This window comes from Hemibagrus wyckioides, linkage group LG28, assembly GCF_019097595.1.
Source record: "Hemibagrus wyckioides isolate EC202008001 linkage group LG28, SWU_Hwy_1.0, whole genome shotgun sequence".
Lineage (NCBI taxonomy): Eukaryota > Metazoa > Chordata > Actinopteri > Siluriformes > Bagridae > Hemibagrus > Hemibagrus wyckioides.
In genome coordinates, this window is record NC_080737.1 from 3,977,951 (window position 1) to 3,995,948 (window position 17,998).

General features: G+C 36.3%; 1 protein-coding gene across 1 annotated transcript; it reads left to right on the plus strand.

The window, feature by feature from the left end:
• Positions 1-8,676: 8,676 nt before the first annotated feature.
• On the plus strand, positions 8,677-17,888 carry LOC131348279 (NACHT, LRR and PYD domains-containing protein 1b allele 3-like). The gene is made up of 10 exons (XM_058383084.1): positions 8,677-8,726; positions 12,020-12,112; positions 12,765-12,919; positions 13,636-13,706; positions 14,074-14,138; positions 14,387-14,598; positions 14,982-15,265; positions 15,349-15,493; positions 16,056-16,091; positions 16,258-17,888. The coding sequence occupies exons 2-10, from the start codon at positions 12,054-12,056 to the stop codon at positions 16,524-16,526; spliced, it is 1,296 nt and encodes a 431-aa protein (XP_058239067.1). The 5' UTR covers positions 8,677-8,726; positions 12,020-12,053; the 3' UTR covers positions 16,527-17,888.
• The last annotated feature ends 110 nt before the right edge of the window (positions 17,889-17,998 follow it).

Genomic DNA, 17,998 nt, shown 5'->3' on the forward strand with positions numbered 1-17,998 from the left:
GGCCACACTAAATGTTTGTTAAAAGAAATGCAAAAACTTAAAATGCATATCAGTTAAACAATAAATGGGTATTAACTGGACACTTTACTTCTTCTTTAGAAGCTAATTTTATGCCTTTGTCATATCGGAAAAAATGTATTTTAGTGTTTTCAGATGTTTGATCAGTAAAATATGCTCAATCAAATGAAAATACACACCTAATTGTTTGTTTTGTTTACAGTATTCAGTACTAACTTCTGATTCTGATGAAAGCTGGTTAGACGATAAATACAGATATGAAATCAGGTAAATAGCATTCTGTGTCAAATTCATCCAGCTGTGGATTTTCTTTTGTCTTTATTAACACACTTAACGAACTTAAATAACTTATGCCAGCCTCCACTTTTTAGCCATGTAGGTTTTTAACCAAACCAATGTGTAGTTTGAATGCAGAAATGGACAAATCGTAATTCTGAATTATAGTTGGAATGTTTTGCTTCTGGGTTTTCTTTTCTTACATTTACATGTAAAGCATTTTCCAGGGCAACTTACAAAAATGCTTTGTATTCTTTATCACTGAATACATCAATACTGCTTCAGTAGGTCACAAACTTAGAATATCATAAGTCTAAAGCTCTGTTGGGAGGAAATCTAGCAAGAAAAATACAATTATTTTTATTATTCCTCCCACAACCTGGCATCCACATACGTGGACATCACATTTTTGGTTGTGTGCACCATAATACTTAATTCTTTGTAACTGCAACCTGTTGTACTCAAACGTGGACACTTACACTGTCATCTGGTGGCATCAGAAGAGAAAATCACTTTGCATAGAAATTTCAAGATGGCGGAGAACACATCTGAAAAGTTAGGCAGTCACACCAGACCAAAATATCCATAAGGTAAAAAAAATCTAATAAAATTGAATTGTTGATTCTTGTCAAGATATTCTTAATAGTGTTGTATGATTAATATGGCATGCAAATTTGACATATTTTTGTAACCGTAAAGATTTACTATGCTGCTAAACTTGAGGTCCACATATGTGGACAATGGGACTTTGCTTCATTGAAAATGTACAAATGGGACGTAACTGTGTTTGGGAAGAATCTGTTAGAAAACATAATTTAACAATAGTTTACAACAGTATAAATTGAATATACATCTATATACATATATTAAAATGTGAATTTATTTTTTCTTAGCCAAAATAGCAAAACAATAAGTTGATATTTGATAAAAAACAATTCTTTTTAAAATAATTCATGTGTGATGAATAACTACATTAATTTTTATTTTATTTTTCTCATGAAATCATTTCCAGAGTGTATTCCTCTGTTAAAGGAAGTTGAATTAATACTGGAGTCAATTGCTGGGGACAGCTCAGAGGTAGAGGACTTGTCTGAGGAGGAGAATAGTGGGGAAGAAGACCCTATTCCACAGTCCACTGAGGCCAGCCGGGGACATAAATGTCTTCGTGGTGAATTGTATGGTTATTGTTCAGACCTTAGCATTGCGATTTCGCGCACTCCCAGACGTCGGACTCAGCCGGTTGAGTCTAATGTATCAAACGATGACACTGAAGAGCCAACACCAGGACCAAGCTTTCAAGGACAACCCAAGCAAGGCCAAGGAATGCGCTGGAGGGCTGCTCAATTGACCCCAAACCTAGCCCAGTTTGAGCCTGAGGAGGAAACTGAGCAGGGCAGAGAAGGTTGAAGCACACTGGACTATGTAACCCAGTATATTGATAAAGACTTAATTAAACTGATTGTATACTGCTCCAATGCTACAGCACTAACTAGGAGTGGGTACCCACTCAGCACATCAGTTGACGAGATGTATCATTTCTTTGGTGCCTCAATTTTGATGTCCTGTGTCCCGTACCCACAAATCAGTATGTACTGGTCCAGAGCATTAAGATTCCCAGCCATCACAGAAAGATTCACACGTGAAAGATTTTACAGTCAATAAAGGTGGTCACTGATGATGACATTCCAGAAGACCTGAGGGAATGTGACAAATTCTGGAAGGTTAGGCCTTTTCTTGACCGCATTCTGAAAGGCTGAAGGTCTCAAGCAAGACCCAAGAGTGTTTCTATTGATGAGCAAATGATACCATTTACAGGAGCATTTCCTTGTCGACAATATCTGCTAAAGAAGCCCAATCCAGTTGGCATGAAAAACTTTGTTTGTGCTTCAGCAGAAGGCATTATGCTTGACTTTGAATTATATCAGGGTGCAGATGCACTGATTGCACAGGTTGAGGAGCCAGGTGAACTGGGTTTGGGGGGCTTGGTCACTGATCGTCTATCACAAACTCTCCATCCTGGTACAAAAGTGTACTGCATTCGGTTCTTTACATCCATCAAAGCTGTGAATCGAATGATGGAGAAGCAGCTGTACCTGACTGGTACAGTTATGAAGAATCAGGTTTCCGAAGCAGTGCAGAAGCTACCAAGTGACAAAACAATGAAAAAGAATGGAAGAGGTACCTCAGCACAAGTTACCACTGAAGATGGGAAAATTTGTGTTGTAAAGTGGGATGACAACAAGCCGGTATTGATGCTGTCTGTTGTTCATGATGCACAGCCTGAAGCCACTTGCCAGCGTTGTGACAAGAAACAGAAACAATATGTGTCTAACAGACGACCAAGTATTGTTCGTGAATACAACAAGAAGACTTGTGGGGTTGACCTCACAGACAGGATGATCAGCTACTATAGAATGAGTGTCCGTACCAAGAACTGGACGCTTCGGATGCTCATGCACTTCACAGAGGTTGCTTTAGCCAACAGCTGGCTACTGTACCGCCAAGACCACACAGTACATGGCACACCAAGAAAGGGCATCATGCGATTTCTTGAATTCCGAATGGAAGTGGCCAAGACATACTTGGCCCAGCATAACAATGCACAAGAAGACAATACAGACCTCTCAGAACAGGAAGACAATTCTGAGCGATCAGAGCCAGCAAAAAAGCACCCTGTGAAGGAAGTGGACCACATCTCAGTCCGCAGAAGGGCTAATGCACATCTTCCAGAGGTGGTGAACCTGAAGAATGCAGCTAGTTTGGAGTAGTTGAAGTTTTGGAGTATTACAAAATGTTTTATGATATGATAGCTTGTGTCTTATGATACCACCCCCCACCCCCCAAATCCATGTTCAGAAGTTGAAACTGTTGTATATGCAAGAGTAACATTTAAAAATGTTCAGGCACAGTACTCAGGCTGTAAATAAAAGAGATTTGCACTTTGTTACAATGATGCCTTGATTATTTTCTGTGGATACAGACGAGTGTCCACATATGTGGACATCATTTTTTTCAAAAAGAGCTTCATGTTTAAAGATAATATCTGGTTATTATATTTATTGGTTCCTCCTAACTCTAAATAGCTAGAAGAAATCTAAAATGCAAGCCAAACCAAAGCTCGGGTCTTGGGAGGTTAAATAATCAAGTGCCAGTTTAAGGAAGATGTCAGAATTTAGTGGATGGATTGCAGCACCTTTGTGGGGTGGGAGAACTTGAGAAAGATGAAAACATTTGTGTATATGCATTCTGGAACATTTGCAGAGGTCAAATAGTGCTCAAAAGTCCCCTGTTGGAACTGAGTTGCAGTAGTCTAGTCTCAAGATTAAAATGAACAGAACAAGCACCTGATTGGCCTGTGTGGATAAAAATAGATGATTTCTTCTAAATTTTTGAATTTTGTTCCTCAGGACTCTTCACCTTCATGCTGGACAGTTTAAGTGCAAATTCTCAGACCTTGAGTTTGATATGAAAGAGGAAGGCAGAGTGATGTACAAAATAGTGTCCTGGGACAGCCGTGACTTGGATGGATTTCACCACATGGAGCCTGCAGGACCTCTGTACAGTATCGAGTGCCATGAAGGTTCAATCCGTCGCCTGCACCTTCCACACTGTGAGACCCGTAAGTTGATTTTGACTAAGGATTTATTTATTTATTAAAATTTATAGTGAATTAGAAACAAACAAAAACATGAAAGCTGTCAAAGTGTAATGAAACCATCAATCTTTTTTGTTGAGAGAACTCACGTAAGTGTTTAAATAAGTTTGATTGTTTCCTTTCAAAAACAGTCATTGCAAATTAGAGTTTACTTATATATAACTTGCAAACAGTGTAGAGTAACTCTGCTACTTTATTAGTAACTTTATAATACATTTGAATTTGTAAAGTGTCTAAGAAAAACAATAAAAATAGTAATGTTTTCCTGTTCAGTATATAATAATGGTACTATAGAATAGTAGATATATAGTTTTGCAACATATTGTCATTGTAGGATAAAACCTGTGTTTGTTCATCTAATCCATAATGTCTTGTTCTGTTTGTTTATATGTTACAGGTACAGATGTGGTTACATTGTCTGTGGCTCATGTGACTGGTGGAAATGTGGAGATCCTTCAGCCGTTAAAAGTAACACACACACAGGTCATCATAGAAGTTCAGAATCTCTCATGTTTTGGTCTCTTAAAAGCATTGCTACTCCCAGCATATCCCATCAGAGCCCAAGTTCTGCTGTTCTTTGAGAAAAGCCTGAATAAACTTCACATCCATCTGTTGCCAGGAAATGTCCCAGTTGAAGAGGTGATCGACTTTAATATATATCTTTATTATGTTTAACATTATATATAAGTGACCTTTATTCCTGACATTGTCCGTATATGTGCACTAATAAGATAAATGGTATTGTTTTGTTAGACATATTGAGAAAATTTTGTTTGTCTTTAAAGGTGCAGACGAGACATAAGAGCATCAGATACATTACAACAAGCTCCTTATGTATGCTAAGCCCTGGTAAAAAATACAGACCGTGCTGTAAAACTGATGACTGTGGATATGTTTCCCAACCAGAGGTAACGTAAAACTTCTTATGTCATTGTACAAAAGGCTCATTGTCAATATTGTTATTTCTGAAGAAGTATGTCGACTTCTGGAATATTCTCTCCATCACCTGTTTACTCAGGATGAGATGTTTGAGTGTGACTATGGACCCAACTACCACCCTACATTTGAGGTGTTCCTTAATACTGAGGTTAATGAAGTCACATTAAGTCTTTTGGATGAAAATGGTCTGGTGGTGTGGAGACCTTGTGGTGTCATGCTCACGGGTAACTAAATGTTAAAGTGAGAGTAAAAACTTTTAAGAAACAGCTGGTTCTTATATTCAGTCATCCATCTGTACATCCTTTCATCCATTCATGCATGCATGCATCCATCCATCCATCCATCCATCCAACTATCCATCCATTCCTCCATCTTTAGCACCCTTTTATCCTAATCAGGGCCACACTTGATCCTGAGTAGGAGAATTCACCCCAGAGGGATGCACACACAGACTTATGGGCAATTTAGTGAAGTCAACAACCGACATGAACATGGGAAGAACATGCTAAATACCACTAACTCAAGACACTAACTCAAGCTCAGGGTGAGCCCAGGGTCATCAAAAACAGCACTAGCTCCCTGCACTTATACAGATGATTCTCTAGATAGTTAGTGAAAAGTTGTATATGACTGGTTAATGATAATAAATGAACAAGTTTGAATGAATGTGCTTTTTCAGGAACTGTAGCTCTGGGTGCATTTTAATGATTTTCTGTCTTGTCACATCAGGTACACAGAGAGCCGCAACCAGAGATTCATTTGGTGAGGCTTTCTGAAACATTTTACTCACTGGAAATTTCACATTTGATTTCCATGGAAAAATTATCTAGTTAATGTGAGCGCTTATTAGATCTTGATGCATTGAAAGTGTAATGTGTATATCGTAAAAAAAAAAAAAAAAGTGTGATTAATGTTTAAAATAATTTATTTGTTTGTATTTTAGGTGCTGACTTTGTGGATAAATACAAATCAGAACTCATTCAGAGCGTTCCTTCAGTAATGGAGATAGTAGACTGTATCAAAAGTAAGGGATTTACTAGTGAAATGTACAATAAGATCCATGCAGAGAAAACACCGCAAGACAAAATGAGAGAATTGTACAAATATCTCAACTCAGCAGGACGAGCTGCAAAAGCTGAATTCTACCAAATTCTTCGAGAGAAATATTGTTATTTAGTGACAAAGCTGGAGACAGGATTGGGTCTGGATTAGTGGAGGTGTAACAGAGTAAATCACATGTGGAGACTTGTTTGCATAGCAGAAATAGTCAAGTAAAACCAACAGCACATCAGCAGATGAGAGAGCTGGACAAGTGTTTTAATTCAAGAGGAATTGTGAAAGAAGTCATATATCAAAAATGAAACCAGATTAACAGAAGTCAATACAACACTACAAATTTCAACAAAGAAATATAAAATCTTTTGAAATAACAACTTAAATCAAGTTGTTTTTTCCACTCATTCTATTTTGATATGATAGGGGAGACAGGTAGAAGCTACAAAAATGGTCACCACTGGTCCAAACTCTGTAGTTCTTGAGAATTTTAGAATTTGTTTTGATTTTTTTTGACCACATATGTTCTATATCTCGGCACACTCTGTCCTGGACTGACTGCGGCCCTTGGCTGAGTGTGCGTCACCATTTGTTTATGACCTCATCTTATTATGGTGATATTCTTCGTTTTGTCTTAGAAATTCTTTCTGTTCCATTTTGAGAACATTTGCCGAGCACAGACACTCAGTGAAAGTTCCCTCTTCCACATTTTAGATAAGCCTTTTGGTAGAAATGTGCAAAACTGCCAGTGAACACGTCAACCATCATGTCTGTTTCTGCTGACGTCTTTTAGACGTCTATAGATCATAATGAAGATTATACCTTTCTTCTGTATAAATACTCCCTGTTCATCTCATTAAATTTTGAATATTTCTGCTATTTAATCACTGACTCTGCATGGTTCTTTTGCATCTTTTCCCTGAATTCAGATCTGGAGGCAGTGACAGACTCAGCATGACTCAGGTTTCTTCTCTGAGTGAACCCAACAATTCTATCACCACAGTTTCAGTTTCAGAAAATATTCTGTAATTGGTTTGTTTTCTGGATTTACCCCATCAACCCTCCTACCATACATCTCATTATACAGCATCATGTCATGATTTTCTTTTTCTATAACCCTTCATTATTGATTCATTGGAATCACAATTTGTCCATACCCCTGACTGCCCTCACATAAGTCATTTATGTTACAAATCTTTTATAGGCTCTCAAGAAATGCAACTAAACCTGTTGTTCCTGTTGGCTATCAGTAGTTTCTTGTTGATTCTGCATTCCAAAAGCTTTTTCTTATTTACCCGACATCTGGTGAGAGTCAACAAAGCTAAGGACTGAAAGTAAGTTGTCCTAACCACATAAAATCAGAGGTGGACAAAGTACACAACTTCCTTACTTGAGTGAAAGTACAGATACTACTGGTCAAACATTACTCCATTACAAGTAAAAGTTGTAAAGACAGATTTTACCTTAAGTAAAAGTACAGAAGTACTTGTTTTTAAAGGTACTTAAGCATCAAAGAAAATGTCAACGCATTGTTTTATTATTGTTGCATTGATGCAATACTTACAGTACCTTTTGAAGCAACCTTGTGAACATACTGACCAATCTGTAGTATCTGTGGAATTAAGAGCTTTTAGAATATTACAAAACCTATAGAAATTAAACTATTGAATTGACAAAAAAGACAGGTATAATCATTTTTATTTTTTTATTTAACACTCCTACCACCCCCAACAAAGAAGTACACATCTATGTGTATCTATTCAAGTACATTCCAATCAAGTGGCTTGTAAATGCAGACTGATCAGAAAAGAAATCCCATCTGCTTTAAAACTCTAGCTGTATAACTGTAGCTGTTTAACTGTAGCTGTATAATTGCCCAACAGCAACACTGTTTTAACTTTAACAAAGAGAAAAACAGAAAGACTTGTTTCAAGCCATTAGTTGTGGGCAATATTACTCATTAGAGTGTGCATTGTTCTGCACTTTGAATTTCTACCCAAAGTTGTGGACCATCCAGGAATTTTTGGAATACTCTTTTGCAGTATCCTACGATTTGGGACATACTAATTCTATTTTTGAATACTATTTAGGACAGATAGTATGAGAATTTGGACACAGCATCCGTTTTTGCGTGTTAACTAACATCATTACCAATGTGTTGGTGGTGTATATGCAAAGCTATGGCAACTAGGCAAACAAATACATAAAAAAAAAACCCCATTAGCCTCACCATACATATTTCATGGCACAGGCAATATCCATTTCAAGCTTTTACCAGAAATTAAAAGTATACATACCTCAATATGCCTCCGCAGGTTGGATGGAGAGTTTTTGTAGGCTGTGATGTGGTTTGTTTTTGGTAAACAAAGCAAACATTTAAAAACAAAAAGAATCTTTACTGGAACAGACTGTCTAAGTATGCCCATGGATGTCATGTTAGTACATGGAGAAGATGCCCTGTCTCAGAAATACTGAGAGAAAAAGAGCTGTGGCTTTTTGTGAATCACATATCCGAATGATATGACACATGTTTTAATATATATTATACAGTATGATACATAAAGAATCCAACACAATTTAACACGAATACAAGTAAATAAATCTTCAAGTTGCTCCAAATGGTGTGAAAAATTGTTCCTTTAAATAGGATTGCACAACGTCTTCACATGCCTGTGGGTGTCCACTGATGGTATGATACGTATAGACGTATGTTTTTTAAACTGAAAGAACAGGAACTGGATTTTTGTAGCTGTTTTTTGCTCTGTCATTTCCTCACCTACATAAGGTAGGTAATAATAAATAATAACCTTTGCGCATTATTTCTGCTTCTTGTGGAATGTGTTTTACATTTTAATTTTGAATACTTTTAATGTATGTAAATGAACCTATAATGTACACATACATGTATTATTCTTAGTCTACATTAAGGTCATGGCTAATTTTCATCAAGGCATTTTTGACATGAATTTCAGTGTTAATACCATATGTGTTTATTTGCATCTAGTTTAATCTGTTGTGTTAGGAAACAGAAACAATGTTTTGCTACAACATATTTTTTTAATAAAAAAAAAAGCAAAACTAATGGCTGGAAAAGCATTTTAGGTCAATCTAAAAAAAAAAAAAAAAAACACAGGGTCTTTATTTATTTCTTTGTTTGTTTATTAATTTATTTATTTATTTATTTATGAATAAATAAATGAAGCATCTTTAGTTCACCACAAGCAGTTCTACGAGTAACTCTGTAGTTTTGGGGGTATTTTGGTGGGTATTTTAGGTTAAAGCTGCTTTCTATATCCCACATTGAGTTTTTTTTTTTTTTTTTTAATTTTACTGTAATTTTTAGGCACTTAAAAACTTTCTTTAATATCAATGTTAAGAAAACTTAGCACTAGCTTTAATGATAAACAGCCTATTTTGTACATTTACATTTACAGCCCTTATCCAGAGTTCAAAAATGCTTTGAAGTCTATATCAGTGAATACATCAATACTGGTTCACTAGGTCACAGACAGTTCAAGTATTTCAGGAATCTCATTATGGATTAATATAAATATGAATTTAAAACTCATTACAAACTTTACACATTTCATCTGTACAACAGTGGTTAAAATTCGTTTTGTTATAATGTTGTCCACTCTATCACTTTTACAAATTAGCATTTAAACCTGATGAAAGTCTTAAGTTTCTGCCTGGTTTCACGGAGAATGTTCTTGATCCCGTTTTTGATGTCTGCCCAGCATGACACAGTAATAAGAATACAGATTTAAAAAATGTGTTTCACACTTGTGCTTTAGTTTTGAAAAGACACAGAAACAATGTCCCTTGGATCTGGTAAGATCAGGGTCCTATATTCATCATGTAATCCTTTGTTTCTTTCTCCCTGCTCCAGAAGATATAAAGGTAGGTGGACTGGCTACAGTTCATTTCACAGTTCATTTAGTGGAAACACTTTTATTTTGGCCACAGTGTCTTTTTAAGTTTGCTGTGATGTTTGAGTAGATAATAAATAGCAGGGGTCCAAGCACTAGCTCTTAAAGAAGTCCTGGAGCGACAGTGTAGGTGGTACTATATTCTGGTTGAACTTTATTGTGTTCATTAGGTAAGATGTGAGATAGTCCAGTGTTAAGCTTTTTCCACCAGGATCATGCAAACTGAGCAGGAACAAAATGTGTAAAAATAAATACATACATACATACATACATACATAAATAAATAAAGCTGAACTGATCAGGGTGGTATCAGTATTGTGTGGGAGAAATCCAGAGTAAGGGAGAGGACAGGGTTGGTTTAACCATTTAAGGAAATAATAGCCAGAATTCACAAAAATCATTTGTGCCAAAGTTATGATGCTCCAAACTACCCTTAATACCCATATATTACAAGAGACGCTTTAGAATTAAATTCAAATTCTATAAATACTCCAGTTATTGTTAGTGAATTATACTGAATCACTAGACAGATTAAAGCTAGATTGTACTGCCTGTTAGACTTGTTGAAGGCTGAATATTGATTAGCATAATATAATGTACATAATATAGCATAATGCAAATCAGCATCTCTACATGGATGGCAGCCATTCCATTCCAGTGTCTGTTGAATTCCAAGACCTACCTCATTCTGCTTAATGAAGTACTGATTACATGATCACCTGCACCAAATCTTATTTAATGAGAAAAAGTATAAAAAGCACTGCTGTTGTCATCAATATATGGGACAAGCTGGATGGCATAAACAGTGATAGTAGTTGCCACTAAACTAACTGTAGTCAAATAACAACTATTGACCATGCCAAAAAAATTGAAAAGAAAAGTTTTGAGTGAGGAAAAGAAGGGTTCAATTCTGGCTTTACTGGCAGAGGGATACAGTGAGCATCAGGTTGATTCCATCCTTTTCAGGTTGATTTCAAAGACAGTGGATTAAAAGAACAAGTTGCAAACATTGGAGACAACAAAGCTACAAGCCAGCAGAGGGTGAAAATGACTTTTCATTGCCCGCTATGATAGTCAACTCATTCAAGTTTCATTCAAAAATTACAGGATGGCATCAAGTGACCTTCAAAAAGAATGGCAAACAGTAGCTTGTAAGAAAAATAAAACAATGAGGGAGTCGACTTTGGGTTCAAACATTTGAGTGTTTCCTGTGTGTAATTTAAATGTAAATGTAAATTATTGTAAGAACTGAGTATCACACAAATGGCCGGGGGATACTGCCGTCTAGCCAGATGTCTTTTAAATGGTAATCACAGTACACCTTGGCTAGGTATTGTTATAGGTGTTATCACCCAAATGATAATACTAAATGGTAATCATGGTCACGTATACCCTTTGTTCAGTGAGAAACGTTTGTGGGTTGACACCGATGACATCTTGAACCCCTCCCTGATTGTGTATGACCCTTGCCTTGTTTATTGGATTACTAAGAGTTTTGCGTTTTCGGTTTTGTTTGCCTGTCTATTGCTTTTCCGGTTTTGACTTATTTCCGCATGTCCCTGTTTCTGATTATCCACCTGCCGATTTGGTTTTGGTTTGTTAATAAACTCTGCTCATGGATCCCAGATCATCAGCCTACGGCGCTTCTTTACAGATTTGTTATTGTGTTTCTGGATTTGTTATTGTGTTTTCAAATGTGTTATTTTGTTTGGCGCTTCTCGGCCACTGCTAGAAAGTATAATATGCTTCTTAAGAATGTAGTGGAGTGAAAGTAAAAAGTGTCAAAAATGTTCTATACTTCAGTAAAGTACAGATACTGGAAAAAGATATTTAAGTACAGTAACGAATTACATTTATTTCATTACTGCCCACCACTGAAGGTTGCATTGCTTGGTTGTGGATGAGTTTACAGACGCTCGCGGTTGAGTCTAAAAGCCACACCCCTAAGGCTTACATGCAAATTACATTAAACCTATAAATGTCCTAGTTTTGCACATGTGCACTTACTTGTGGAGAAAAGCAGGTTGCTGAATTCTCTGGAACATTTTTTCCACAATTTTTCATTTAACAGAACGATACAAACCCAACCCATTGGTTCTGATGCTCACACACATGGATTTTTTTCTTCTTCTGTTTTTCATTTTTCCAGACTGAGTGAAAGATTGGTTCACCTCCATAGCAGCATGCACTCTAAAAGAAAAAGTAAACAGGAACAACCTGTCACTTTCTCAGTGGAAGTCAGGTAGGAATCAGTTGTCCATAATTTCTGCTAATTTTATAACAAATTCAGCTTGGGTTCAAAAATCAAATTCTTGGACAAAACTGTCTGCTCATGAAGAGTGGGCCAGAATACCTGTTAACAGGTGCAGAAGTCTCATTGAGAGTATTTGATTGCATCAAATAGTTGTGCAACAAAATATTAAGTTAACATTATGATCATTTTTGTCAAGGCCAGTTTCATTAGTTTGTTTTTTTAATGCTTTTGTTCAACCATAATTCAAAACCAATGTCTAAATTATTATAATATTATAATTTGTTATTATTACTTTTGTCAGTTTCAAGTCATTTCAGTGACCACTGTGGGTTTTTCTTTAATGGAAGGGAACCAACATTTTCCACACGTGTATTTTATCTGATCTTCTTTATAGCTGTACAAAAGTGTTGTTCTTTGTCTACTGGCCTTTATTAATTGACATTTAAAAAATGAATTGAATTGAATTGAATCCGATTCGGCTACAAGTTACTTACATTTTGACATACATATCATCTTTTTAAAAAATCTTTCCACATCTAGTTTAAACTACCAGTTTGAGGAAATCGTTTCAATCATTCCACAGTCTGCTTTGTAATCGTAAATGTGTGGCTCGACATGACATGTCCATGAAACTGTTCAGGTCCATCCTGAACATGGTGGCAGAAAACAAAGGCCGTCCTCTTGAAACAGAAACAAGGGCATCACAAATCCTTGAAGATATGTGGAGAAGAGCAAAAAAAAAACAGAGGAGAGGTGGAGGATTTCATCTCAGAGACAGAATCTGGGACATGTATGGTAAGCTAGCGTTTCTGTTCGTTTTAAAAGTGTTTTATTTGTTTTCCACATTAATGTTTTTGTCACTATATTACATTAAAGGTGGGAAAAGATCTTGGATTCTTTTCTTTTTCATTTCACAACCCTTTCATTTTAATATAGGTGGGTTGGTTAAGCCCAGTGTGAAAAGCCCTGTCATAGTTAAGCTATATTTCCTCGTAGTTTTTTTTACTTTCTTTATATCAATGTTACATTTCTAAGAAGAAGAGCTTGACAACTTAATGTAGTGAACTAGACTGATTTGTAGGTTAATAAAACTACATTTTAAATAGTATGTACTGTACAATACAGACTATGAGCCAGGTTCTTATAGTTACTTTGGTCTTTGGCCTGTTTCATAAAAGAAGCAACTGTTGTTTTTACTTTTTACACACATGAATGCTGATTTTTATTTATTTGAGGATTTTTTAGGCAATTTTTCAACAGCTTTTCCTGATATTGATTGTCACGCTCCCAAGATTACTCTCCACAGCCAGTCCTATGTCCTGCATTCTGTGTTCTCAGGAACATCTTCATTTGCTTTTTATTATGAAAACTCGATGTTTCATTAGACTACGGCCAAAATGCTTCTGGAGTTCCAGTTTAGGACCACTGCCACAGCTCCTGTACTGTTTGGTAAAGAAGAAGAAAGAAATCTCTCTGAAAATAATTTGATGTTTTTGTATTCATTTTTTTAGGCATGTTTAGGAGTGCTGACACGTCCAAATTCTCTGGTTCCAGGCTCCAGACTCATTCCATCTTACCATCAGTAGGTGGATTATCTCTGCTTAATTCCCCTTAATTGTGAACGGGTGTGTGACATCCCATTCACACTCTCTATTTACATCCAGCGTTCTCCGAGATGAACTAACAAATTAATGAATGAATGTGTTTTATTTATTCTTTACACACAAACCAGGCCAAACTATATGTTTGATGAAATAAAAAATAATGCAAAAAAAATTTATATACAGTTAAATTTATGTAAAAACTCCTTAAAATGCATATCAGTTAAACAATAAATGGGTATTAACTTCACTCTTTACCTTTTACATTTTATGCCTAATTTTATGACTGATCAGTAAAATATGCACAATCAATGAAAATACACATCTGATCGTTTGTTTTGTTTACAGGATTCAGTACTAACTTCTGATTTTGATGAAAGCTGGTCAGACGAAAAAAACAGATATGAATTCAGGTAAATACAATTCTGTGGCAAATTCATCTAGCTGTGGATTTTCTTTAGTTTTGATGTATGCACTTATTGCCAAATGGTGCTCAGAAGTAGATCTGCTGTGACCGGGTTGCAGTAGTCCAGTCTCGAAATGAAAAGGGACTGAACAAGCACCTGATTGTACTATGTAAATATTTACTGTGTAAATAATATTGCCTGTGTAAAGATAAAAATGGATGATTTCTTCTGAATTTTTGAGTTTTGTTCCTCAGGACTCTTTACCTTCATGCTGGACAGTTTAAGTGCAAATTCTTGGACCTTGTGTTTGATATGAAAGAGGAAGGCAGAGTGATGTACAAAATAGTGTCCTGGGACAGGCGTGTCTTGGAAAGATTAAGCCACATGGAGCCTGCAGGACCTCTGTACAATATCGAGTGTCATAAAGGTTCAATCCATCGCCTGCACCTTCCACACTGTGAGACCCGTAAGTTGATTTTGACTAAGGATTTTTAAATATTTATAGTGAATTAGAAACAAACAAAAACATGAAAGCTTTTTGTTGAGAGTACTCACATAAGTGTTTAAATAATTTTGCACATTGCTCATTGCACATTGCAGTTTATGTATATATAAACTTACAAACAGTGTAGAGTAAATCTACTACTTTATCAGTAACTTTATAATACATTTGAATTTGTGAAAGCGTCTAACAAAAACAATAAAAATAGTAATGTTTTCCTGTTCAGTATATAAAAACTGGTATTGCAGAATAAACAGTAGTTTTGCAACCTATGGTCATTGTAGGATAAAACCTGTGTTTGTTCATCTAATCCATAATGTCTTGTTCTGTTTGTTTATATGTTACAGGTACAGATGTGGTCACATTGTCTGTGGCTCATGTGACTAATGGAAATGTGAAGATCCTTCAGCCGTTAAAAGTAACACACACACATGTCATCATAGAAGTTCAGAATCTCTCATGTTTTGGTCTCTTAAAAGCATCGCTATTATCAGCATATCTCATCAGAGCCCAAATGAGACATGAGAGCATCAGATACATTCCAACAAATTTCAAATGTAAACTGACCCCTGGGAAAAAATACAGACCGTACTGTAAAACTACTGACCATGAATATGTTTCCCAACCAGAGGTAATGTAAAACTGCTCATGTCATTATACAAGAGGCTCTTTGTCACCTTTTAAAGAAGTATGTTAACTTCTAAACATTCTTAGGATGAGACGTTTGATCGTGCCCGTGACCCCAACTACCATCCTACATTTGAGGTGTTCCTTGACACTGAGGATAATAAAGTCACATTAAGTCTTCTGTACAAAAATAGCCGGGTGGTGTGGAAGCCTCGTGATGTCATGTTTACAGGTACCTAATGTTAAAGTGACAGTAAAACCTAAAGAAGCAGCAGTTTCACATATTCATTTAGTCATCCATCTGTACATCTATCCACCGATCTATCCATCCAGTCACCCATCCAGTCACCCATCCAGTCACCCATCCATCCATCACTCCATCTTTAGGACCCTTTTATCCTAATCAGGGTCACACTGGATCCAGAGTGGGAGAATTCACCCCAGAGGGATGCGCACACACACACGTGCACACACACACACACACCTAGGGGCAATTTAGTGAAGTCAGTGCACCTACCTGGAGGCTTCTTTAAAGTAGGAGGGGAAAAACCGACATGGACATGGGAAGAATATGCTAAATTCCACACAGACAGTAACCCAAACTCAGGGTGAGCCCAAGGTCATCAGTGCAAAGCTAACCGCACTAGCTCCATGTAATCATACAGATGATTATCTAAACATTTAGTGAAAGGTTGTATATGACTGGTTAATGACAAAGAATGAATAAATTCTGCTCATATTCAGGAACTGTAGCTCTGGATGCATGTTAATGATTTTCTGTCTTGTCACATCAGGTACACAGAGAGCTGCAACCAGTAAACATTCACCTGGTAAGGCTTCCTGAACCATTTTACTCACTGGAAATTTCACATTCGATTTCTATGAATAAATAATCCAGTTAATGTGATTTCAATGAATCTTGATGCATTGAAAATATAATGTGTAGATTGTCAAAAAAAAGTGTTTAATATTTAACTTAATTTGTTTGTGTTTTAGGTGCTGACTTTGTGGATAAATATAAAGCACATGTCATTCAGAGAGTTCCTTCAGTAATGGAGATAGTAGACTGTATCAAAAGCAAGGAATTTACTAATGAAATGTACAATAAGATCCGTGCAGAGAAAACACCACAAGACAAAATGAGAGAATTGTACATATATCTCAACTCAGCAGGACGAGCTGCAAAAGCTGAATTCTATCAAATTCTTCAAGAGAAACATCTTGAATTAGTGACGGAGCTGGAGTCAGGATCTGGTCTGGATTAGTGGACTTTTGACAGAGTAAATAACATGTAGACAGGGTTGTAGCCCCGATTCTGGCCCCTACGCAAAGACAATGTGTGGGGGCTTGGCCCCTTAGTTTCAGTGAAATGAACTCTTAATGCTTTAGCATACCAAGACATTTTGGACAATTTCATGCTCCCAACTTTGTGGGAACAGTTTCGGGATAAAAATAAAAATTATTCAGCAACAAAATTGCAATTACCTATGATATTATAATGACATGAATAGCAATATAAACAAAGAAACAAAAATAAAAAGAACCTAAGTTTAATGAATTCCTGTATAAAATTTCAAAGTTTGCTGGAATAGGCACGCTTTTTGTTTCTTTTCCTCAACTCCCTCTCTTTTCTTTTTTGGTCTAGATATTGAGCACCTCGCGCCGGTCTCGAATTGAAAAAACAGTACAATAGACCACTCGTGTTTTTCCCCTTAGTCACAGCCCATTATCATTTGGCATCGTTCCTAAACAACTAATCAAATCATCCTAATTTGCATGCAGGCATAGACGTGTGGGTGTGCCGAAGCACAGCAAGGATCAGAATATTGCGTGCACGTGCATACACTGAATATACACACTGAATTTCTCAACAATAATAATAATGTTTCAGGATCTTCGAGGGCAGGGTGGTCAAGGCACCTCACATGCCATGGTCCTATGTACTTAGTCACCCTTTACCTGTGGCCCATAGCTAGTTGAAGCAAAACTGCATGGTACATGCACGATCCACGCATCGCATCTTCTTCAGATCTTTGAGGCTCTGGAAAAGAGAGAGGATCATCACTGTAGCTGTCGCAGTTAAAGGTATTTTCTTGCTAAATATTCTGGCCATTTTTTGAAAGATTCCTTTTATTTATTATAAATGTTATGTAATAATTGAACTCTTATTTGAGTATTGTATATTTCATTTGCATTATTGTTGGCAATAGTGACACCTGCAGGAGAAAATAAGTAGTGCTAGATGTATCAGTCATGTGATTTTTACTAGCTGCGTCATAAGAGGTTAATGTCTCCTGAATCCTGATTGGAAAGCACACGGTATGTTTATCTTGTTTGTCAATTATTTATAATTTGAGGTACAACATGTATTGATGTAAGTTTACTAAGTTTTGTGATTAATCGAACTACATCATGGCAGATTGACTTCATCATTCAGCACAAATTTGATTGTAATTTTTATTTATTTTCAGTTTTTTCACGGTGTCCATTTGATGATTGAGATGTTGACCATCTTGGCATTTGAAAAGAATAAATATTGAAGGCATCGAAGGCATCAGTTGAAGCGTGGTTTTTTTAGTCATGGAGAAAAAATTCAGGAGCCGTGCCCACCCAGCAATGAGATGTCCATGAGAATCAATTATTCTTGTAACTAATCTGTGAAAAAATGGAAATAAACAAGTTAAACGATATATGTTAATCGTAGATGTGTATACAAGACATTATTATTATTATTATT